Raw genomic sequence first — 25,372 nt, 5'->3', positions numbered from 1 at the left:
GAGTAGTTGTGAATGTGAAAGGACTGCTGAGGCTCCAGCACGCCCCACTTCCCTGGCTTTGCTTTCTTGTTCCTCATTCATGGCCCCGCGCTCAGACCACCAGATGTTAGGCCTTAGCCAGATGGACTAAATTTCTTTTTAAATTTATTTTTGGAAAAATAATTTTTCCCCTGGGTAGAGATGAGTGGTCTCCAAAGGGTTTCATTTCCTTTCTGAGTCAGGTTCAGCCCTCTGAGACTTGGCTTTCGATTTCTGCAGCCTCGCGGCTCCCTGAACGCTCAGAGGTCCCCTGGTGATGCCCCCTCTACTTCAAGAGCCCCCCAAAATAAGCCAAGTGACTACAGATAAGTTTTTGGTACTTTCCAAAATTAAACTATTTCCCTTGGTAAATTTCCACCAAATGAGCTCATTAATCTGAAAACAGGATGTGGCACATGAAAAGAGTGAGGTCAGGTTGCCTGTTCACTTACACTGGCTTGGGGCAGAGAGGAAGGGGTGGGTGGGAGAGAAGTGGGACCGGAGAATGGCTTTTAGAGATCCCAAATCCTTCATGGAGTGGGCTGAGAATCAATGAATTTTTAAATCAGAGACTCAAAACTCTGAATCCTTTTTTTCTCTCCTAGAATTGAAAGGCCACAGACTGCCTATGTTGGAGGCCCCTGAGGTCCTCTGCTTGTCCAGCACAGGTGTCTGCCCTCCAGGGAGGACCCAGAAGCCTTCCTTTCACCAGAGGGACTCCGTCCTGCAGCATCAGCTTCTCCGTCAGAAGCTGGAAGAAGCTCTACCCTGGATGGGAGGCTTACATACTTCCCAGGTTTAAACTCTCTCTCTCTCTCTCTCTCTCTCACACACACACACACACACACTCACACAACCAAAAAACTAAAACACAGTTCGCAACTCCATTTGAGTGTCAAGACAAAAAAAAATGGGACCCTCATACCTAAAGAGAATGTAACGGGTGCCTGTGAGTAACTAAAATAAAGCAAAACCAACAAAATAGGCAGCCTTACTCCTCCCTCAGCTGACAGTCCTGCAGACAGACCTCAGAGGTCTGATGGCGAAGGAGCCTTTGTCAAATTCTCAAAAACACAGGTTGGTTGTCTCGTATAAACCAAAATTCCATCCCAATACTACGTTTCATAACTATTTTGATTGATACACAACAGCTTCATAGAGAATGAGTGGCCGTGTGTGTGTTTAGACAGAAACAGAAATGGCTCCTGAAGACACCCAGCTTAGTAAAAGCATCCTGCCTTCCAACCTCTTCCTACCATCCTCTGCTGACTGTACCAACCCCAATAAGCCCGGACGAGCCTGGCACTGTGCTGGGCTCTTTGCAGGAACCCAAGAGGGCAAGACTCGGTTCTGCTCACCCATCCCCCTGCGGGGTTGCGGGCGGGCGGGCGGGCAGGGCGTGGGGGTCAAGTCCCAGGTCTGTCCGGATTCGTTTATTCTGTGAACACTTTACCGAGTCCTTCACTCGTGCCGGGAACACGGAGAAGGGAGGAGGGGCTTGGAAGCCTCAGTCCCCAGTGGGAGAACAGGGCGAGGCAGTAGACCCCAGCCCGGGCCTCAGTTTCCCGTTATGGGGAGCGCTCGCCCCGCCCCCGGGAGCCGGCTCAGGCTGCGGAGACCCGCCCCGGCCACCCCGGCTTCCGCCGCCCGGCCACGTCCGCGGGGCCCTACCGGAAGCGTGCGCCGGGCCGCGGGAGGCGGCGGCTGCGGCGAAGGCGCCGAGGTTGGTTGCACTTCACCCCGCCCCACCCCCACTCGCCCTGGGACTGCGGGCGGTGCCGGCCCCCGCCCCAGGCCCCGCGCTCCCCGCCCCGGGAGGCCCAGGTCCCGCTCGCTCGGGCGGGGCTCCCCAGGGCAGGCCTCCCCGCGCGCGGCCGGGACCTGGAATCGCGGCTGTAGAGCCCCCGGGACTCACTGCCCCAGCCCTTCCTGCGGGCTCCCGGGGCCCCCCTGGGGTCCCTTCATCCTGGAATAGTCGCGGGCGCTGCTCTGCTGCGAGCTCAATGGAGAGGTGGCGGTGGCGAGATGGCAGTCACCTGCCTGGGGGTCGGGGGAGCGAACGGAGCCGGGGGACATAGGCTACTGGGGTTGCGGGACGCGATGGACCCGCAAAGGCGGGTGTCTAGCCCCATCCTGGGGACAGCCTATGGAGACTCCCAGAGGAAGTGGGGTCTGGTCCAGGTGGCCCCCCGAAAGACAAGTTGGAAGACTGGGGAGATGGGGATACACGGCGCAGAGAGACCTCGCCTGTGAGGATCTCTGGGTAGAGCCTCAGAGATGAATCGATGGAGGTTCGGAAAGGAAGAGAATTCCAAGGGAGGAGCCGAGTCCTGTCAGGTGCTGGCCAGAGGGCTGGTTGTATGAAAACTGGGGCAGGCCCCGGGCGTTTGGCGACTTTGACCTTGAGAACCTCGAGGAGATGGTTCCATGGAGATGCCAGAGAGACAGTGGAGCACCTGTGTAGGCAACCTTTTCCAGACGTTCTGTCAAAGTGAGGAGAGTGCGGATGCAGGAGAGAATTTGGGATGAGGGCAGAGAGCATTTTAAAGCACTGGGTGTGGTTAGAGCACAGGCTCTGGGTTCAGAAGTCCCCATTCACTCTCTCCGAGACCTTGGGCAAGTCACTTAACCTCTTTGTGCCTTCATCTGTAAAACGGAGGAATGATGACAATGCCTGCCGCATAGGGTTCGTGTGAAGATGCGATGAGACGGTGCCTGTAAAAAGTAGTACTTACTGTTTTTCACTCTTGTTATTAGAGCAGCTGAAGCATATTTTGATGCTGATAGGAAGGAGCTAGTAGAGAGGGAGGCATTGAAGACAGAGGGGAGAGAAAAGGCAGAAAGGGACCCAGAACTTGGCTGGGAGAGAAGTCTTGGGTGCCTGTCTGTGTCGAACCAAGGGAAGGAGGAGACAGGTGGGGATGCAGGAAAGTTTGCGGGTTTGTGGTAGGCGATTAAGGGAGTGTCTTTGTGGTCGTCTTGTCTGACGTAGGCCTCAAGGTCATTTGCTGAGAGGACCAGGCCAGGGCTGGCCCAGAGGAGGATGGAAGTCCTGGTGTGCCATGCCCTCTTTGCCAGCAGTTTGGTAGCCCCAGTTTTGCCCCCAGGGAAAGTGGGCAGTTGAATTTATTTCGGATCAGAGGACAACATCTGACCTGCCTTGCCCGCTTGTGAGGCTCAAATAAAGTTGATGGATGTGTAAACACTATATATGAGCATCACTTACCATTTTAATCCTCTCCCCTGATCGTGAGGAGCTGCGAGGGCTGTGGCCATCATTGGAAGACAATGTCAAAACCTTATGAGCACCTCAGTGGGGCTGTGCATCATGCCATACTTTCACCTATGATCTCATTTAGTCACAACAGTCAGGTGAAGTTGGTATTAATATTATCCCCGTTTTACAGATGCAAAAACTGAGGTTAAAGACCTTGTCCCAGGACACACAGCTAGTAAATAGTAGACTTAAGATCTACGCTCAGATTTATTAGACCTCAAAGCTCATGATTTGGAACCATTATAAAAATTTGCAAAGTCCCTAGCAGCAGCCCAACAGGATAGAAAGATGTGAAGGAATCCTCTTTTCCATTTGTTAGGTGAGAAGACAGAGGCTGGGTGCTCTGGCCGCCATCCTGGACTCTAGGCTCCCCCACTCAGCCTTGCCTTCATCTCTCTTGTATTGATGAAGGAACACATTGCCTATGGCCCCACAGACCTGCTCCACCACCAGGCGCTGTGTGACTTCGGACCAGTCATCTTGCTTCTCCGTGCCTATATGTGGCCACCGAATTCCCAGCTGGTTGCTTGGAGGAATAGGAAGGAAAACGTTGCCCTGCCCACAGTAAATGCGCCAGGAGCCACCGTTCCCACACAACAGTGGGTCTGCATCATACTTGGCCGCTGAGTACCAACTCCCTGTGGCCTTGTATTTATTTCGAGCTTCGTCCTCAGGGCCGGGAAGTGGTAGTGCCTGACCGGGGTATGTGGCCACCTATGACTTCCTGAGTGGGGCCCCGAGGAGCGCCCTGAGCAGTGTATGGCTCTGAAGCCTTGGACTTGAAAGGAGGGGAGGGCCCTGTGTTGTCATCGGGACTGGTGAGGAGTGCCACAGGCAGGGCCGTCGGAAGCCTCCTGCTGCCTCTGGCTGCCTTGGCCCTAAGGTTCCGGAATCTGAGAGCTTAGAGAACCTGGAAGACCACCTGTTGCACCTCCTTTCCTTACAGATGGGGTAACCGAGACCCACTGTGAGGAAGTGACTTTTGCCTGAGACACTGGAGAGGGCAGAGACGGAGCGCCTGGAACTTGCATTTTTGGACCTGCCGCCAGGACCTAGGGATTTCCACCGGGGCAGGGAGCACCCCCACCCGGAATCCCAGGCTTCTCGGAGGTCGCAGGGAACACAGACAAGTCCCCAGCTGTGGCTCTCTGCCCAGGTCCCCTGGGGAAGCGGGGGAGGAAGCCAGCGGCAGCCCGAGGTTCTTTGACGGGGGGAACTCTGACTGTGGTTCCTGAAAGTGTGTGACATGGTTGTTTTTTCTCTCTGACTCGTTCTCTTGCTCTCTGTCACTCTGAAGAATGACTGGGCACTCCTAGAGCCTTCACTCAGCATCCAGGGGGTTTTTTCACCACAGAGGGTAATTCCTGCCCCATCCCTGTTGTGATTCGGCTGTGACGTTGAACCACACGAGTCAGCGAGAAGATAAAGTCATCAGACTCCTGCTCGCCAGAGAGGGTGGCCCACGCCAGAACCCACTTCTTCTCTCAGCACAGACTCCACGGGCTGTTCCCCTCCCCCGAGGAGCTTAGTCGGGCCCCTGGCCAGCCTGGGACCTCGGGATGGCCTCTGGCTCAGCCAACAGCCCCCGCCCAGCCCCCGATGAGAACGAGTTTCCCTTTGGGTGCCCTCCCACCGTCTGCCAGGACCCATCAGAGCCCAGGGCCCTCTCCTGCACTGCCTGTCTCTCTGAGAACTTGAGGTGAGGGGTCAGAGGAGCAAAGAGAGGGTGGGAAGAAGGTGCCAGGGAGGGACCCCAGATGGGAGACAAGGGTGAGAGGAACCAGTGGCTTTGAGCGGGTGACTTCACCTCTCTGGGCCTCAGTTTCCACACCCTCTCCTTGCAGTCCCTGCCCCTGCCCCTTCTGATCTTGATGGGAGAAGTAGCCACAGACAGATGTCAGCTGCCGCAGCTGAAGGCTGTCCAGGGTGGGGGAGAACCTCAGGCCCAGCTGGGCTCCTTACTTACTGTGAGGCTGGGTGTTTCATGCCTCAAAACCTCAGCTTCCTTGTCTGTAAAATTCCCGTAAAGCTGCTTTCTACCTCCCAGGGTTAAGAGGCACAATCAATAATATTCCAAAAAGTTTTTGTAATAATGACTATAAACTTTCTTAGTAAATGATGAACTGCTATGCAAATATATCTCCTTCCACAATATCACCCATCAGCTTGTATTGTTTGCCGAGAACACTTTTAAAGGGAGCAAAGATATCTATGTTTGTATAAGGATGTATGTATGTATAGATGATATATTTATATATAGGGGGTGGGCAAATTGTAAACCTACTTTTGCCCACCCCTGTATGAATATATATAGTTGACTATGTATATATTTATATATGAATATATACTTATAGAAATACATGTTTTACATATATAAAATATTTAAAATATTAATAACTCAGAGAGGTGTGACATCCATATGATCATCAGCATCCCAGTAGTTTGAGCCTACTGTGTGCATCTTTCCTTGGGTCTTCAGAAGAGCTTTGGAAAGGTGGATACTATTATTGTCCCATTTTCCAGATGAGGACAGTGATGCCTAATGGAGAGATTAGGTCAGCTTGCCCCGGTTCAATTTCCTGGCAAAAGTGCTCTTTAACTGCCATACACCCTCAGCTTGACCTTTGTCTGGAGTTTTACAGCTTGCTTAAGAAGGTGGGAAAACTGAATCAGTCCAGTTTGAGAAATTCAAATGCTTTGATGCAGCGGAAGGGGAGAGGTGGCCATGGAAAGGCCAGGTTGTGGGGGTGGGGTGGTCAAAGCTTGGCTGGTTTCACCATTAAGCTGATTGCTGTGGGTTCATCTCGGGCTTTTGCACTGGGTCTCTTGGCTTCCCTCCCCATTCTTCCAAAACCGGGTAGAGGTGGGGAAGGAGCTGACTGGATGTCGCAGGGACCCAGGCAGAGCTTTGCTCCTGACTCTGCCTCCTCTTGGCCAATCCACATGTCCTTTGAGGTATCAGGTTTAGGGCCTGACCCATGGCTCTGACTGTGGATCAGAATTACTTGGGAGCTTTGTTAAAGCACATAGGCCCATATGTCATCTGACCGCCCACTCCTGGTAGGGAACCTCAGGCTAGGTGCTCTCTGAGGCCCCTTCTTGTTCTAATCGGCCATGGTCATCTGTAATTCCTAAGACAAAGAGACCAAAACCAAACAGAAGAAGCTGAGAAAAGCAAATGTAGCCACACATCCACAATCCCACCTGAAGCCCTGGCTCAGATGCATTTTGGAATTTAGAATTTTTTCAGATTTCAGAAAAGCAAGTCAGTGCATCACTGTGTAGTTCTTCCAGTGGGGTTGGGGCAGCACCTTATGATGCTGCCTAGTAATGCTTCTGTCATGAAACATAAATGTTCACACTAAGTGGGATAAGGGTTAGAATAGCCGCCGGTCACTTCGGGCGGGTCAGGTTTGGCTGCCAAAGAAGCTCACTGCAAACTATGGAAAGACACTGGGTGCCCACTGCTGTGAGGTCTGGGAATGGTGGGTCTGGGATTGTGGACCTCATGCTTACTGATATCAGGCACCGTGCTGGGCACAGCCGGGCTTTTGGAGCTATCGGGACAGAGGTTGGTGCCAGGGAGTCGTGAATGCCGCACTCAGCCCGATTTGTTCGTATGTCTCTAGGAACGGCGAGGATCGGGTCTGTCCCAAGTGCAGAGGAGACGATTCCCAATCTGTAAGCCCAGGGAGCCTTATGTCTCAGGAGAAGGTATGTTGACACAGCCAGGAAAGGGTATTTGTCCATTTTCTTCATTTGTTGAGGTCGAGGCCAAGTAGACAGCCATTCCCCAGTCTCACCAGGCACCTCCCTCTTTGTTCAACTGAATTTGGTTTGTAAGCAGCGAGGGGACTGACATCGCCTTGGTGAAGCAACTTGCCCAAGGGCACCGAGCTGATCTGTGACAGATTCGGGGTGAGAACAACAGTCTAGACCAGGCGCCTGCAAACTACGGCCCGCAGGCCACATCTAGCATGCCACCTGTGTTTGTACAGCCACGAGCTAAGAATGGTTTTTATATTTTAAATAGTCAAAAAAAAAATCAAAAGAAGAATGATATTTTGTGACACATGTAAATGATATGAAATTCAAACTTCCATGTCCATAAATAAAGTTTTATTGGCACACAGCCATACCCACTCATTTATGAATTGTGTGTGGCTGCTTTCACCCTGTGACAGCAGAAGTGACTAGTGCAACACAGGCTTCAAAGTTCAAAATATTTACTCTCTGGCCTTTTACAAAATAGTTTGCCAACTCTTGATCTAGACAGTTCTTCCTGCCCTTGATTGCCCTCAGACAAGGTGAGGCCATTCTCAGCTCCCCTCTGCGGCTCAGCCAAACCATGCTCCTAAGTATAGAGATGGCCTTGAGAGTGTGAGGGGCCAAAGAGACATTCTCAGGCCCCCCAGTTTAGAACCCCAGTCCTTCCAGGTTGGAAGGACCCTCACTGGTCATCTGTCCAGCCTAGAGGTTCCCACATGCTGACCAGAGCTGGTCCATTCCCACCAGTTCTTGACAAAATGATAAAAATATGGAAATTGTAGTGGGGTTTTTATAAAACTAAATTCTTTCCACTTATAGAATCAATCTTTACTCTGAGATTATGCTCTTCCTATATATGTCTTCGTAGAAATGAAATGATAGTGATAGTAAATGATAGAATTTTTGGTAAAGTCTTTACTTGGTAAAATAAAAAGATGGCAATCTTTATGTTAATCTCCGAATTAAAAGAAAACTTGTATTGATTCATGAATCCAAAGCTGTAAGAATGTAAGAACCGCTGCTCTAAATCTAACCCCCTCATCTTACACATGAGGCCCTGATACCCACTGGGGCGTCTCAGTGCAAAGCTCCCTGGTGACCAGGGCCTCGCTGCTCAGCTGTCCTCACTGTCCTCATGTGAGACAGGCACCGGGCTCCTTTCAGCCAAGGCTCCATCCTTGCCTTGAACCACAGCCCAGGAGCCTGATGTTCGGCGATGCTCAGGGATGGTTCTATATCATTCGGTTTGTGGCCAAGATGACTCCTGTGCCTATTTCTCCGTCTGTAAAATGAAGGGGCCCATTTGCTCTGCAGGACCTTTCCAGGACCTGTCATGTCAGATACCTTCCCTCCCACCTGTAGGAACCCGAGGCAGGCATGCGCGTCTCCGTACTTCCCTCCTTTCTCCTCTCTGAGCCCTCATTCAGAGGGTTAGGAGGATTTCCTGCCCTGCCCAGAGCTGGTTTTGAGGGCTCTCCCATCCCCTTCTCAGCAGCCCCTCCCTGTAGGCTCTCAAGGGCATCTTAGTAAGGATCCAATGCATTTTCCCAGAACTTTACAGTCCACAGTGCACTAAGAGCTTATAGGACAAACGGATCCATGGAATAACTTCCGGAGCCTCCCTGTTTGGGCATCTTGGTGCACTAACCATGAAAGGCGTGAGCAGAGCCATAGCCTGCGGCTGCCGTCCTCCCCTGCACAAGGAAGGGCAGGGCTGGATGCTTCCTGAGGCCCCTGCCTGCTTGAATGCTCCAGGGCTATTGTTTTTAACTTGATTTATTCTGACCTCTTAACAAAATTAACACACAGGCATTGTACAACTCTTAGATAATATAGAGAAGAGATATGTTCATATCTCTTCATTCAATGGCTGTAATTTATCCATCTTTGTTAACATGAAATCAGATGACAGTGGAAGTGCTGTGACTGAAGAGTAGTCTGGAACCCTGTCCTCTTAATCAGCCCAGCTGCCCAGCTCCCGAGGGACTGGGGATTCCTAGGGTGCCCTGCAAAGCACAGTTTGAAACTTGCTGCCTTAAACCAAATGAAGTGACTCTAATGGTGGAATTACAGGCACTGTAACAGGCAACAGGGTAGGAGGGGGTACTGCCCACATTGGGGGGCAGGCAGGCCTCTGAGCAGCATGGTTCTCTCTCCCACCCCCAGCTTCCCCCTCCTGAAGCCATCATCACTGAAACCCCAGTGGAAGGCTGGGGGGCAGGGGTGTTAGCCAGTGGTCTGACCCCCCCCCCCTCCCAAGCCACCTAGTGGAAAGACTAGGGACTCCAGCTCCTGACCCTGATGGGAACTTTGGGGGACTTTTGACCAAAGGAAAGCAGCTGATTATAAGTCAATACTTTGCATGCGTGGTCATTGTGAAGTTTGTCTGTGCATCTGGGGAAACCTGGGGAATGGAGGTGGGTGGAAGGGTTGGGCCGGAGACCAGCTAAGCTAAGCCCAGAGGCACCCATTCTTGCAAACACTTTCCATGCCATCTGCTTATCACTTTGTCCTCATCCTCTGACTTCATTAGATTAATATCTCTCTAAGGAGTGCTTGCAGCCCTGGACCCATTAGGTAATATAAGAAGCAGATATTAAAGGATTACTATTGACCTAGTTAGAGACTTGGTTCTTGCCTGGAATGACCTTCCTGTAGAAGTGACAGTGAATAGGGGACGGCCAGTGGATGGAAAATAACATTTAATTCGCACTGCGTGTGACCCGTGAATGGAGTGGTTTCTCTCATTCTCCTCCTTCTGAGGCCACTCAAGGTCAAAAGCAAGCTGGCATCTGTTGTCAGTGGCTTACAATAATGCCTTAACTTATTCTAGAATCAGAAAACGAGAGGGGGTCAAGCTGTCTAGTCCAGTTTCTGTTCTGTACTGGATTCCTGCCAGGTGGCTTTATGTCTTCCCAGTGATGGGGAGCTCATTACTACAAGACATGACCTCTTCCACTCTGGGGGCGGGGGGTGAAGGGGGGGGCCTGACTGTTGTACCATTTTTCTCTTCGTTTGTACTGACCTGAAGTCTGTCTCCCTTAAGGCCACACTAGGCAGGTCCGTCAGCCTCCTGTCCTCTGAGGCAGTCTGCATGTGTGGAGAGGTGCTGACCACGCTCCCCTTGAGTCTGTCCTTGTCTCTATGCATGTGTGTCCTTCGAAGTGTGATGTGTAGAAATGAACCCCTGAACCCTTACACTGCTGAGCTTGGTGGTTGCATCTGTAACCTCATCGATCCGGTGATATCCTGTGTGGATATTGGTGATACATCGAGGTTCCATGAGGAGGTGTGCCTGGGCTAAAGTCATGGAGCAAGAGGGAGGCAAAGCCAGGTTCCAACTCCTGCTTCCTAAGCTGGTGGCCTCTTCCCCTCTGCTGCCTCCCTGGCAGACCCCCCTAAATGTGTTCGGCAGGTTTAAATCCCACAGTCAGCCTTAAGTGCTGGAAAACAGCAATGGGCAAGGCTACTTTCAACGAGGAGAATCATGCAGGGCTTCCTAGAAGAGGTGGCAGTCGAGCTGGGCAGAGGTTGCCAGAGAGGAAGCTGGCCCAGGTGCAGAGGAAGGCAGGCAGGTCTGGCGGGCAGAGGCAGACTGACTGGTCTGCCCTGTCACAGGAGAGAGCCTCTCCCTCAACACCAGCCAAATCCTGAGCAAAAGCAGCCCCTGCAGTCATCCAAGACCTCAGGTAGCCTTTGTGCCAGCGCAGCGGTGCGGCCCAGGCCTGGCACGCTGCAGGCCCTCTGTTGTGTGCAGTAGCTTCACAGAGGCGGCTCTCATGCTCCCGGCAGGCACCCTCCTAATGCTCACATTCCTGGAGGCCCATGGGAGCCTCTCAACTGAACCCTCCTCTGACCCCCTCGCAGAAGGCCCAAGTGAGCAGGGTGGCGGGGAACACCACTGACCCACAGACTTCCCGGACGCAGACAGAAGGACGAGTGTTCCCTCAGGGCTGGGGTTCTGTTTTCTCTGTTTCTGTTTCCTCCTCAGAGGAAATTCCACTGCGAGTTTTATTTTTAGCAGTTTGAAGCACGCGGCCACTAACAGGGGCCGCTTGTGGCACTGGACGTACCCCAGGCTTGGCCCAGGACAGATGCCCCAGTCTTCATCTGCACCCCCAGCCTGATTCCCTTTTCTGTCTCTTCAACCCCGCCCCCCTCCCGCCCTTCAGGCGAGGCCACCCTTTGGACAAGGCAAGGACTTCCTGGTGTAGAGGAAGGACCCTGGACATGGACTCCAGGCCCCTGACCTCCACCTTATCTTTGCCCCAAACTTGCATCGCCTCCTCCTTCACGTCACTGCCTGTCCCTGGGTTTTGGCTCCTCCACTTACACGGGAGAAGCAGAACCAAGCCCCAACCTCCTCCTCATGGTACATGAGATCTGATGGGGAGAGGCTCACACAGAGGCCGAGAAAGCAGCAAGCCCTTGCAAGGTCTAACGATGGGACAGAAGACCTGAAGTCAGCCACCTACTCAAAGTGTGCAAGCCCAGTGAGGCACTGAGCAAGCCAGTCACCCAGTTTCCCATCTGTGTTAAGGCGAAGGTCATCTCACCCTGCCTGCCTCAAAGGATGACCACAGGGATCTTATGAGAGCATGCAAAAATGCTTTGGTTCTATATAAATGTAAATACAGTTAGGGATGTTCCTCGCCTCCTCAAGGAAATGCAATGGGGAAATGGTGTTTTATAGAATTAGTTATCAAAAGTTTGAGATGTGAGGATTAAATGAAATGCATGTATATGACAGCCATTAGAAGGAGAAAAAAGAGGTCCCAAGGGCAGTGCTTAATCCACAGGAATATTACTACTAATAATAACAATAGCTAACATTTATTGAGTATTACCCTACGCAGAATGATGTTCCCCAGATGCCCACATGTTAATAATCTCTATGAATCCGTTGCCTCATGTGGCTATATTAGTCTACGGAGGCTGCTATAACCAAGTACCACAGACTGGGGGCCCTGAACAACAGAAACTTATTTCCTCACAGATCTGGAGGCAAGATGTTCAAGACAGGGTTTGTTTCTTCTGAGGCCTCTCTCCTCGGCCTGGAGATGCCGATGTCATCCCTTTTCCCTGTCTTCACATTGTCTTCCCTCTGGACGTCTGTGTCCAAATCTTTTCTTACAAGGACACCTGTCATATCGCTTGGGGCCCACCCTAATGACCTCATTTTAACTCTGACCTCTTTAAAGGCCCTGTCTCCAAATATAGTCATGTTCTGGGGGGTTAGGCCTTTGACATAAGAATTGGGTGGGGAGGGGATAACTTAGCCCAGAACAGATGTGATTAAATTAAGGAACCTGAGATGAGGAGCTTATCCTGGATTATCTAGGTGGTTCCAGTGTAACCACAAGCGTCCTCCTAAGAGGGAAGCTAGAGGGAGTCAGAGAGAGATTGGAAGATGCTGTATACTGCTGGCTTTGAAGGGGGAGGAAGAGGCCAGGTGCTGAGGGATGCAGGTGGCCTCTAAACGCCAGAAAAAAATAAGGAAACAGATTCTCCCCCAGAGCTCCCAGAAGGAACACAATCCTGCTGACACCTTGATATTTAGGACTTCTGACCTACAGAACTGTAAGATAATAAATTTGTGTGTTTTTTAATCTATGAAGTTTGTGGCATTTTATTATAGCAGCAATATGTAAGACCAGAATTTAATTTGCCATCTCATGTAACCCTCACAATAACTCTGTGGGGGCGGGTACTATTATTATCCCCATTTTGCAGAAGAGGAAAGTGAGATGTGGAGAGGTGAATACTCTCCCAAGGCCACACTGCTAGTGACCGAAATGGGCTTTGCACCCCGACTGGTTGGCTCCAGAGCCCACCCCTTCAGCCCCGGTAGCACTCTACGGAATGAGTGACTGACTGATGATGGAACTGCAGGCAGACTGGCTAGCCACTGAGGCCTCTGAAGGCCTCTCAGGTCACCCCTGCCCATCACCTGACAGCCATTGGCGGCTGGTCACAGCCCACACCCACCCACACATCACAACAAGGACGCCCCCAGCATCCACCTGGGCCAGGCTTTCCCCTGCACTACACAACCCCTCTTTTAGCTCAGCCGACTAAAGGACACAGGCCCCTCCACCTGGGTGGTCTTTCTGGAATTCCCCTGTTTTATCTCTTCCACCTTTTTGTCCCCCTGCTACGGCTCTCACTCCCAGCTTAGAATGGCAGAGGATTTGAATCATGGACTTGGAGGTTATTTTAGGGCCTGAGAGGATCCCCGAGTCCACTCACCGTAATCAGGTCCACGCCGAGCATCAGTCCCTCTGTTGTGCCCACAGGTCAGGAAGCTACCTGCTGGGAGAGCTGCGTCATTGTACACTTCCCAGCACCGGCACGGTCTCCCTGCCAAGGCTGCCCTCTGCCCACGCCCCCAATAAAACATCTGTTTTCTATTCCTTGTTAGGAACATCTTGTGCTTGAACCCTGTGGGAGTGGGGCCAAGGGGGTGGCCCTTTGCTGGGCTGTGCTTTGTGTTCTAAGCCAACCATACTCATTAAGCCCATGACGCTCGCTTCTTTTACTTTTAAAGAATAATAAGTAATGTGGCTTTGTATTTGCTCAACCCCAAAGACCTCTGTCCTCCTCCCTTTTTTAAATTCAAATCTCCATTTTGCCCCATTAGATTACACTTTTTAAAAAACAACAACAAAGCTCTTTGGAAATCAAGATATTACTTATATGCAATACAATCCACTCAGTTGAAGTGTACGGTTTGATATTCAGTTGTGTGACGACTACAGTCAGAAAAAGCTTCCTCGTGCCTCTGGTTCATCCGTCTCTCCAGCAGCAGCCTCAGGCAGCCATGGATAGACTTTCTGTCAGTGTAGTTGTGCCTTTTCTAGAACCTTATAAGAATGGAATCATAGTTGTTGTCTTTTGTGTTTGACTTCCTTTATTTAGCATAATGTTTTGAGGGTCCTCCTCATTATTGCATGTAGTGTTTTAGTCCCTCTGATTGCTGAGGAGAGTTCTAGAAAAAGGAAAAAAAACACTGTCCATTCACCAGATGATGGATATTTGGATTGCTTCCACTTTGGAGCCATTAGGAATACAGCTGCTATGAGCATTCACATACACACATAAACATATGTTTCAGTTTCTCTTGGGTAAATTCCTAGGAGTGCAATGTGGCTTGTATGGTAACTATAAGCATGGTTTATAAGTAAGTTGCTTTGTAAGTATGATTTAATTTTATGAGATACTTCCATAGATTTTGTTTTTACCCAAAGTGTCTGTACCATTTTGCATTCCCACTAGCAACGTTCATACGTTCCAGTTTCTCCACATCCTCACAAAGCTTAGTGTTGGTATTCTTTTTGCATCTTGGCCATCTAGTGAGCAGATGATGGTATTTCATGGTGGTATTTCATTCTAATTTGCATTTCTCTGTTGACTAGTGATGTTGAGCATCTTTTTATAGGCTTGTCATTTATATATCTCCTTTTGTAAAGCATCTGTTCAGTATTTTACCCATTTTTATTAGGCTGTTTTGTCTTATTATTACTATTTGAAAGAGTTCTTCACGTATTCTGGATACAAGGCCTTTCCAGATAATGTTTTGGGAAAAAAAAAACACACACACACACACAACATTTTTCCAGTTCCCCATGGGCTTACTCTTGATAAGAGATACAGTTGATCCTTGAACAATGCAGGGGTTCAGGGCACCAACCCCACACACAACAGAAAATATGTGTATAACTTTTGACTGCCCCAAAACTTAACTGCTACAGCTGTCCCTCAGCATCTTCAGAACATTGATTCCAGAACCACCCACCCCCGCCACGGATACCCAAATCCTCGGGTGTTCAAGTCCCCTATATAAAACGGTGCAGATCGGGGCAAACAGCCCGCTGTATCCATGGATTCCCAACCGCAGATCAAAAACAGCACTGGTATTTTTTTTGGGGGTGGGGGGGTGGAAATCTGTGTATCAATGGACCCACACAGTTCAGGGTTCAACTGTAGTGATATGGTATGGAAAGAGCCTGTGTCTATGCTACTTCCTAGCCATTCCTCCTTGGGCAAATCCCTTGCCCTCTGTGAGCCTCAGTTTCTTCATCAGTAAAATGGGAACAAAATACCTACCCTGCCTTCCCCACAGTATCGTCAGGGGCCCTATGGAGAATTATCACCACAAAAGCATTTTGGACCTGTAAGTAGGTTAGCAGTATGGTCAAGTTGCTGTTGAGTACTGAGACCCTTCTGTGTCCCTGCCCTTAGGCTGCGTATTGTCCCGAAGGAGGGCAGGGCAGGGCAGGCACTCCTCGGCCAAGGTGGATTGCCAAGGAGGGATGCAGGTGGTAACTGTGAGGAGCATCCCCATGGGCTTCAGGAGCAGGGAGGTGCTCACTCATGCAGCCGAGTGTCTCCTCGGTGCCAGGCCCTGCCCTCGGCACTAGGAACACAGCCTCACAGAGCCCCTAGACCAGTGGGGGCAACCAAAGAGTGAATGGTGCTGTGTGGATCCTGTCCCGACAGGAGAAGTAGTCCTGCTCCTTCAGCTGGGGCCCTGAGCCTGTTCTGAATGAGGCTCATGAAAGCGGTCAGCCAGGCAGCAGGACCAGCATGTGCAGAGTCCTGTGGCCCAGCCCAGCATGTGCCCTGTTGAACCCTAGAGCTTTGCAGAGAGCCCAGTGGTCCCACGGGGACTCCTATAACATCAGTGACATTGTTATTTCCAGGATCACCCTGAGGTAGCCGCAGATGGAGTTGGGTGCCCCTTTGCAGGTGTTGGCTGCTCCTTCAAGGTAAGCATCTGAGAGAGAAAGGACATCTGTCTACTGTAGCCCTAGGCCAGTGGTCGGCAAACCGCGGCTCGCCGACCACTGTCCTAGGCCACTGGGTCTCCCCACTTCAGCCCCTCCAGGATTTTCCAACAACATCAAGCTACTCCTCTGGATGTCCCTTACATTAATGACCTTCTCAAGCAACAAATCTCGCTAGTCAATCATCTCTGTACTCAGGAGAGTTCTTAATGTACTAGCATTGTAGGCATCACTAAAATGACCAATCCCCATCCCCCCATGCCTCTCTCCATGGTCCTGAATCACCACGGCTCTCAAAGACAGGGCAGAATTGTGCTACAGGCCTGGGGGCATGGCTCACTGTGAGCATGTCTGATGTCACGGTCCTCCAAATCCCTGTCACTGTGCACAAAGCAGCTTCCCCTTTGCTGGGTGAATGGATCTGACTTCCTTTGGGAACCTTTTCTGTTTTCACCGATCAGTCCCACTTTCTTGGCAGGGAAGCGCAAAATTCATGCAGGAGCATGAGGTCACCTCTCAGGCCACCCACCTAAACCTGCTGTTGGAGTTCATGAAACAGTGGAAGGCCCAGCTGGGCTCAGGCCTGGGGTCGGGCCCCATGGCCCTGGAGCGGAATCTGTCAGACCTGCAGCTGCAGGCAGCCGTGGAGGTGGCTGGGGACCTGGAGGTGGACTGCTACCGGGCACCCTGCTCTGAGAGCCAGGAGGAGTTGGCCCTGCAGCACTTCATGAAGGAGAAGCTCCTGGCCGACCTGGAGGGGAAGCTGCGTGTGTTTGAGAATATTGTCGCCGTCCTCAACAAGGAGGTGGAGGCCTCCCACCTGGCCCTGGCTGCCTCCATCCACCAGAGCCAGCTGGACCGCGAGCTCATCCTGAGCTTGGAACAGAGGGTGAGCGTGGGAAACAAGGTTGCCTTCAAGGCTGGCTCAGGGGTCCCCTGCCCCATCTTGTGTCCAGAGCAGTGGGTCAGCTTTCCTCCTAACTTCCTTCTCCCTGCTCACAGCAGTCACTCCCCGATCGAAAAGTATCTCTCCTGTGTCCCAGGGCCTCTAGGTGGAGCACTTAGAAGTTATAGTGAGGTCAATCCCATTACCCAATGGTTCATGTCCTTTGCTTGAATTTCTCTCATGGTAGGATCCTCCCTTTCTAAGCTCTTCATCCCATTGCTGGACATTTTTTACTATTAGAAAGTTCTTCCTTAAACTAAATTGAAATCAGCTTCTTTGTGTCTTCCCTGCATTGTTCCTGGCCCTGCCCCTCAGGACCCACAAAACAAATCTGCCTTCTAGACTCTATGGAAGCCCTTCAGAGACGAGCAGTCAGTGATTATATCCTACCTGATTATATAGTTAGTACTTCCTTCTTTAGGCTAAACGCCCCAGGGCCTTCACTCCTTCATCACAGCACGTTGTTTCACGCTGTTCTCCCATGCTGTGGCTCAGTCTCTGGAGGATTCCACACAGTCAGAATGGTGGTCCCAGACCAACTCCAGATAATCCACTTATCTGACAGTTCTTGGTTTAGCAGGACTGTCATCCCATCCTTTGTTCCAGAGCTTATACTTTTCTTAATATAACAAGTTTGTGTGGGGGTTATTTTGTTTTTTGTTTTTGTTTTGTCGTTGTTGTTTGTGTTTCTTTTTGCAACTTGACATCACAGTCTCGTGTTTCTACAGGCCTGGATTTTAGTTCCAGCTCCACCATGAACTTGCTATGTAGGTCTGAGCAAGTCACTTTCCCTCTTAGGAAACGTCTACATTCTCATCCATAAAATTAGGAATTCAATTTAAGAACACTCACTTCCACTCCTGACTTCCCTGCGTGAGCACACCCAGGAATAAATTTGTATTCTTTCAAATGTGAATAGGGAACCAACCAGAAGAGCCAAGCACTGGATTTGAGTGATCAAGCAAAGCCTTTATTTATGTAACTCTTGCCCCGGTTAGAAGGCGGGCTCCCTGAGGGCAGCGACTGCGCCTTCAGTTCACCAACAGACTTGCTGGCTCTCCTCTTAGATGTAAGGCAGGCGCAGAGAGAAAAGTGAGCCTGGGCCCAGCCTTTGGTAGGGAAGAAAGACATCTGTCTGGTAGGAAAGATAGAAAAATAAATCTCATAAAACTGCTGTAAGGACTCCATAAGAGCATAGATGAGGGAGAGAGAGACCAGCTGAGCTAGGGCGGTGGTTGGCTACTTCCCAGAGGAAGGGCGGTGTGAGGTCATGAGCGGAGGGCTAAGTGATGCTTCCCCACAGGTGGTGGATTTGCATCAGACACTCGCCCAGAAAGACCAAGCCCTGGCCAAGCTGGAGCAGAGCCTGCGCCTCATGGAGGAGGCCTCCTTCGATGGCACCTTCCTGTGGAAGATCACCAACGTCACCCGGCGGTGCCACGAGTCGGCCTGCGGCAGGACCGTCAGCCTCTTCTCTCCAGGTAACACTCCCCAGGGGCACGGAGACCCACTGGGCTCAGAAAGCAGCATGGGGAGCAGCCAATTCTGTGACTCTGACCCGTTAGGCCGGGTCCCTTCAGGCCACCTACCATGCTGGGACCACGGAGGAGGACGAGGTAGGTGCCTGGCTCGGCCACGTAAAACCGGGGCTATTTGAACTGCGACACCTTCCACCTCCCCAAGTGTCAGTCACACTCTGCAGACAGGAATAAAATTGTTATTGGCTTCGAGTGGATGTCAGTTGTGAAAGACAGTGTGCCGTGAACCAAAGCTTGTGCAAATGAGAGGACAGTTTTCCCAGGCGAATACCGTGGGACCCCTGCCCTCAGAGAGCCAGGGTCTGAAATAAGACAAGTGGAGGACTAAGTGTATGATTGCGGGTAGCGCATTAGGAAGTACTGTGTAAACCAGGGCAGTTCTTATTCATTTCTGGGGCCCCGGAGCTTGGCACAGTATCTTGCCTAAAGTAGTTACCTGGCAGATGTTTCCCTTAATCCAGTGGTTCTCAACCTTTCTAATGCCGCGACCCTTTAATACAGTTCCTCATGTGGTGGTGACCCCCAACCATAAAATTATTTTCGTTGCTACTTCATAACTGTAATTTTGCTACTGTCGCACCCACAGGTTGAGATGCACTAGCAGGGTCACCTAAGACCATCGGAAAACACAGATATTTACATTACGATTCATAACAGTAGCAAAATTACAGTTATGAAGTAGCAACGAAAATAATTTTATGGTTGGGGGTCACCACCACATGAGGAACTGTATTAAAGGGTCGCGGCATTAGAAAGGTTGAGAACCACTGCCTTAATCAGTTGATTTCTGTTTTAACACAATGTGTATATTTTTGCATAGAATGCTCAGGCCTACGTGCTCTTCCCCTCTCCTCATTCACGCGTGTCTACATAGACGGGGAGGGGGGGAGGGGGGCGGAGGGGCGGGACGGGGGAGGAGTCATTAAGGAAGATTTCTGCAGGTGACAACTTGAACGACCTCTCACCTTTGCCCCAGCTTCATACCTTTCCTGTCCATCTGCTCCTCTGATGCACCAAGACCTACAGGGCTGGGATGGAGAGAGGCATTGGAGGCTGCTCCATACCCAGAGCAGGGCGGGGTCCCGAAGTCAGGCCCGTTTCCTCAGGAGCAGTGGCAGCCCCCTTCACAGGGTGGCCTCACCTCCAACACTAGGCTTTTTCTCCTCTCCTTTCCAAAGAGGGACAAAGCAAGCAGTGTCTCTGGCTTCCTGTTTTACCAAAACGTAAGGGGCAGGATGAGTCAGACTGTCAGTCTGTCCCTCCTCCGCCCCTTCCTGCTTGCCCCCCCACACACACACCCTGTCTCCAGTCAACCCCTCCCAGAGGGGCTCTTGTGGTGACAGCCACGAGAAGCCATACTGGATGGTCCTTTCAGCTGCAGAGAGACTCCAGAGGCCCCTGTGCTGAGTCTCCAAGGGCGCCTGGCAGAACTGTGAGAGCCCACTCTCCCTCACCTGGCCTAGGGAAGCAGAAAGAAGTCTGTGTTGGGATACAGGAGGCCTGGCCCCTAATCCTGGCTCTGCCCCCAGCACACTGCGAGGCCAGACACTTCCCCTCGCTGGGTTCGGTTTTCCGACTGCAAAATGCAGGTCGGTTAAACCCAAAGTGTGGTCCTGGGCAACAGCATCCCTGTCCCCTGTTGGACATGCAGGTTCTCAGTCCTCACCCAGCACTACTGAGTCCAAAACTCCGGGGCGGGGCCTAGCAATCTGTTGACTGCCACTAGGCTAGCTGAGTGCCAAGATCTGGGTCCTCTTGGACTGTCTGTAATCGAGAAGATGCTGGGCTCCACCCCAGGTTTCTTAGTTTTGAACCCGACCATGGGCATGCCTAACCGCTGGTCCCAGTTTCCTCATTGGCCAAGCTAGCATTCTCCAGCTGCCTCTCTGCTGACTCTGGCTTCCACATTGCAGCTTTCTACACGGCCAAGTACGGCTACAAGTTGTGCCTGAGGCTCTACTTGAATGGCGATGGGACGGGAAAGAGGACCCACCTGTCGCTCTTCATCGTGATCATGAAGGGGGAGTACGATGCTCTGCTGCCGTGGCCCTTCCGGAACAAGGTACGGACTAAGGGGAGCACTGGGGAGGGTGCGGGAGCGGGGGAGCCTGGGCCCTGGTCCCGGTCCTGGTTTAGCCATGACCTGGCCAGTGACCTGGGCGAGTCCCTTGCCCTCTCTGTGTTATCAGCTTCTCCTTTCATAAAACAAAAGCCTGAGTTCACATCTAGTAGCCAGGGGCAAAAATGCCTGGACCAACATCCTGGGAGGCATGTAGAAATGAAATTCACCTGGTGGGGTGAATAAGGAAACTTCCTGGAGGAGGTGCTGTGGGCCAGCCTGAACTGGCAGCATTTTCAGAAAAGGGGAGGGAGGCAGATGCCACTGCACCCCTGTCAGAATAGCCAAAATCCAAAACACTGGCAACACCAAGCGCTGGCGAGGATGTGGAGGACAGGAACTCTCATTCATTGCCGGTGGCAATGCAGAATGGTACCGCTGCTTTAGAAGACAGTCGGACAGTTTCTTACAAAACCAAACATAATCTTACTATACGATCTGGCAACCACGCTCCTTGGTATTAACCTAAAGAAGCTGAAAACTTATGCCAGGCGTCCTCAAACTATGGCCCGCGGGCCACATGCGGGTGTTTTTGCCATTTTGTTTTTTTACTTCAAAATAAGATATGTGCAGTGTGCATAGGAATTTGTTCATAGTTTTTTTTTAAACTATAGTCCGGCCCTCCAACGGTCTGAGGGACAGTGAACTGGACCCCGGTTTAAAAGTTTGAGGACCCCTGACTTATGCTCACATAAAAACCTACACATGGATGTTTATAGCCGCTTTATCCATAACTGCCAAACTTGGAAGTCACCAAGATGTCCTTCAGTAGGTGATTGGATAAACAAACCGTGGTACATTCAGACAATGGAATATTATTCAGCACCAAAAAGAAATGAGCTATCAGGCCAAGAAAAGCCATGGAGGAACCTTAAATGCATACTGCTAAGTGAAATAAGCCAATCTGAAAAGGCTACATACTGCACGCTTCCACCTGTATGACATCGTGGAAGAGACAAAACTATGGGGACAGTAAAAAGATGAGTGGTTGTCAGAGGATGAGGGGGGTGGAGGGATGAACAGGCAGAGCACAGAGGAATTTTAGGGCAGTGAAACTGCTCTGTATGGTACTGTAATGATGAGAAAATGTTGTTAGACATTTGTCCAAACTCATAGGATGTATAATACCAAGATTGAACTCTGAGGTAAACTATGGACTTTGGGTGACAATAATGTGTCAATGTAGGTGCATTGATTGTAACACATGTCCCACTATAATATGGGTATTGATGGTGTGGGCGGTTGGGTGGGGGCAGGAGGTAGATGGGAAATCTCTGTATTTTCCATTCAGTTTTGCTGTGCAATTAAAGCTGCTCTAAAAACATAAAGTCTATTGAAAATGTATAAAAGGGCAGGAGTGCCATGCTGGTCTGAATATGAGTCAGCAGGTCAGTGGCTCCCACACCTGCCGGGAGATTTAAAAAATACCAACGATGGGGTCTCACTACAGTAAATGGCGAGGCCTGAGCATCAGGATGTTAAAAACCTTCCCAGGGGATTCTAGGTGCAGCTGAGTTTGAGAATCGCTGAGGTGGCTGATGGGAAGGCATTCTATGTACTGATGGGCATTCCAGTGCCATGTGCCAGGGAAGAGGATTTGTGTCGCTGAGATCATCAGCCTCTTGGAGTGCACAGATCTGCCCCTTGCAGACAGAAGCCCAGTTCACGTTTCCGGGCATTGACGACAGCCCCTGGGTAGATGGCCTGTCTGATCTCCCCACCCCTGCCCTGCCCAGAAGCTTCCAGCATAGTTGACCATCAAACATCTCTGAGCGGGAAGGGACATTACAGGTTGAGTCCTGCCTCCTTATCAGTGCTCAGTCCCACATATAGCCCCACAGCCAACCAAACTGACTATGGCATCTGAACTACCTCTTCCAGTTGGATAGACCATCAGATCCCTAATTATAGGACAACCCCCAAGGGCTGCTCAGATTACCAGGTGCTTCCATTCCTGGGGGCCCCTAACCAGCCTGAGTTCAGGGTCTGAGGGGCTACACAGGTGGCAGACACAGACCAGCTCTGAGCCCCTGGGTGCACTCCCCAGGACCTGACCTCCCACCTGCCCTGGCCCACAGGTCACCTTCATGCTCCTGGACCAGAACAACCGTGAGCACGCCATTGACGCCTTCCGGCCCGACCTGAGCTCAGTGTCCTTCCAGCGGCCCCAGAGTGAAACCAACGTGGCCAGCGGCTGCCCGCTCTTCTTCCCTCTCAGCAGGCTGCAGTCGCCCAAGCATGCCTACGTGAAGGACGACACCATGTTCCTCAAGTGCATCGTGGAGACAAGTGCTTAGGGCAGCAGGGGACGAGAAGCCGCACCTGTGCCCTGAGGGAGCACCAACCCAGACTCGTGGAGGTGCCACGATCCCAAGGCACAGCGATAGGCTGGGGCTGGCGTGGTCTGAGCGGGGCTGACAGGTTGACGATGGCGGCCATCAGCTTTGGGTGGCAGGACCTTGGGAAGGGCCCACAAAGGCAGAGCTCAGAAGGAGGTGGTGGCAGAATTGTTCTCTCTGCCCTGACCACGCAACACTGGAGGCCTGGCCGCCACTCCAGCCCTGAATATTGAGGTGGACTCTGACCAGGATGGGGCGGGCATGGGGGTCAGGCCTGGGACATGGATGGCCATCTGGAGATAAAGGACCCGAGCTTGGGAAGGTCCCTGCAGGGCCACCATGGGGAACTGGAAACATGCTTGCTGTCTTCCTACCTGGGGTCGGAAACCAGGGGTGGAAGGGACAGGTTGCCAGTGTGAATTCAAGCATGCACTGAGTTCCCCGTCACTGGGGGTGAACACGCAACCTTGCTAACCAGATTTCCCTTAGCTTTGTCTTATCTCTTGCCCTTGTCATGGGGTCCACGACTGATTCTGTGGGGCCCACAGAACAGTATCAGGCCATAGCTGACCCATAAAAGTTGATTTGATGATGCCTGAGCACCAACCATGTGTGAGGTTTTTCCTTACTGAAGCCACAGCATTGTCCTTGTTTGCAGGTGAGGTGGCTGAGGCTCGGAACTACTCCAGGGGTCTGCAGATGGCCAGCGTCGGTATCACCCTGAAAGCCTGCTAAAACACAAGGTGCCACTCCCACTCCACCCCCAGTTTTTTGACTCAGTAGTTCTGGGGTGGGGCCCAGAATTTACACCCACCCCACATTCCCAGTTGGTACTGATGCTCTCGGTGGAGACCACGCTTTGGGAATCTCTGCCCTATACAAGGGGGCCCCCTCCGAATGAATTTTCTGCCCTTGGGCCGACCATAAAATCAGCATCACCCACTTTTCACAGCAAGGATTTATGATGCATCGCCTTCCCTGTACAGGTATTAGAGGGCTCCATTCCTGACTGTCACACGGGTGTCCCACCCTCAGAGGACTGCCCCCAGACATGACATTCAGCCCTCCGAGTGCACCTCCTGAATGCCCCAGACACAAACTTCCTGGAGCGTGGGTGCATCCATCCGTGAGGGCGTGACCACTCAGCATGAATTTGCTCCCTTAAGTGATCCCCTGGAGAGGGCCCAGGCAGCGTTAGGGAAGGTGCTGGAAAGCTTGGAGAAAACTGCCAGAGGCTCCCAGCACAGGGAGGTACAGGTGAGAGCTGGAGAGCTGAGGCTAGGGAAGCAGGACAGGGCCTCCAGCACCAGTGCATGCTGGGAAGAGAGTGAAGGGGCAGCCGCAGACTCCTGGACTCGGACAAGAAGCTCCTGCAGTCAGCACTGCAACCAAGGGTGGCCTGACCTGCGTGTGGTAAGCAGACCTGGGACTGAGGTGCACGTGTCTGTCTTATTCCCCCGGTGGGTACACATGACTTATTTGTCAGACTCTAGCGGACCTGGGCAGAGCGAAAGAATCCTTATTAAAATTAGGCTGTTAAGTAATGACATCATATATGAGGGTGTTGTTAGTAAGCCTCACAGCTGCCATTTATTGAGTGCCTGTTATGTACCAGACACTTTATATCCATAATCTCATTCAGTCCTCCCCAAACTCTGATATGGTAGGTGCCAAGATGATCCCCATTTTGCAGATGAGGAAACTGATGCTAAGAGAGCTAAGGTCCTAGTCGCTAGGAAATGAAGGGCTATTGTCTCGCCATCGCTAAACTGTCACTTTCCACTCCATCCTCTGCCCCACATTTCCTGAACACCTGCTCTGTGCAGGCCCTTGAGGGGGACCGCAAGATGAATCATTCAAGTAGTTAGTCATTCAACAAACTCTTTTTGAGCACTTGCTATTTTGTGTGAGCTTATTTATAGCCTGCCTTATTTCAGAAAGCAGTTAACTTCTTTACTTGACATACAAGAGAATTAAAATGTGGAAATGTGGTCATGTGATGGTGACAGATGGAAAACGGAGGTTGGAAAGGTCAGAGGAAGCCAGGAATGAAATAGGTACAAAAGCACAGACCATGAGGCCCTACCTGTGATGGAGACAGGCCACAGATGGTCCTCTGAGCTTCCCAGCAGGCAAGGCCCAATCCCAGGTGGCTCAGGGTCCATGAGACACTAGCAGACCAGTTGCTGAGCGAAACATGACTCATAGGCCCTGAGACCAGGGGCCTTCCCTAGTGAGCTGGCACGAGGAGCCGGCACTGTGGAACCTAAGGAGCCGTGTCCCCAAACAGCGTACTCGGTGCACGTACAGCACGAGTCTCGGGCTGTTTCCTGTACTCCCCTCCGCGCTGGCTCGAATCCCAAAGCTGCTTCTCTGAGAGAGTGACCCGCAGGGCCAGTGTGCCACTCTCCAGCCTCATCCACACGCAGCGTTTACGGAGCACGTGTATCAAATTGGCAGTCCGCCAGCTAAACACAGCCCTCAGGCAAGCTCCGTTTGACCTGAAAAGTGTATTTAAATCGTTTGAATTAGTTGTCAACCTTAAACAGATTTCACATAAAAATCCACATTTGGGTGGTGT

The 25,372-nt window shown here is 51.4% G+C and overlaps 1 protein-coding gene across 5 annotated transcripts; it reads left to right on the top strand.

Annotated features, from left to right (window-relative positions):
* The first annotated feature begins 1,643 nt into the window (after positions 1-1,643).
* On the top strand, positions 1,644-25,109 carry TRAF1 (TNF receptor associated factor 1). Of its 5 annotated transcripts, none has more exons than XM_079790065.1 (8): positions 1,706-1,741; positions 3,615-4,994; positions 6,925-7,009; positions 15,766-15,831; positions 16,328-16,738; positions 18,099-18,276; positions 20,247-20,395; positions 22,531-25,109. In XM_079790065.1, exons 2-8 carry the CDS (start codon positions 4,855-4,857, stop codon positions 22,747-22,749), a joined length of 1,248 nt encoding a protein of 415 aa, XP_079646191.1. In that variant the 5' UTR covers positions 1,706-1,741; positions 3,615-4,854; the 3' UTR covers positions 22,750-25,109. The 5 variants fall into 5 exon arrangements, with proteins under 5 accessions (XP_079646194.1, XP_079646195.1, XP_079646191.1 ...); XM_079790067.1 differs by having other exon boundaries at positions 1,709-1,741; positions 4,650-4,994; XM_079790066.1 differs by having other exon boundaries at positions 1,715-1,741; positions 4,242-4,994.
* Positions 25,110-25,372: the final 263 nt, after the last annotated feature.

This window comes from Cnephaeus nilssonii (genome assembly GCF_951640355.1).
Source record: "Cnephaeus nilssonii genome assembly, chromosome: 14".
NCBI lineage: Eukaryota > Metazoa > Chordata > Mammalia > Chiroptera > Vespertilionidae > Cnephaeus > Cnephaeus nilssonii.
Note: the sequence above shows the minus strand (reverse complement) of the source record. Positions and strands in the feature narration are given on the sequence as shown.

Excerpts from the sequence above, each read along its gene's own strand:
- TRAF1 (XM_079790065.1), top strand. The coding sequence starts at position 4,855 with ATGGCCTCTGGCTCAGCCAACAGCCCCCGCCCAGCCCCCGATGAGAAC. Across the intron at positions 7,010-15,765 it reads GCCTTATGTCTCAGGAGAAG|GATCACCCTGAGGTAGCCGC; the intron begins GTATGTTGACAC and ends TGTTATTTCCAG. Across the intron at positions 20,396-22,530 it reads CGTGGCCCTTCCGGAACAAG|GTCACCTTCATGCTCCTGGA; the intron begins GTACGGACTAAG and ends CCTGGCCCACAG.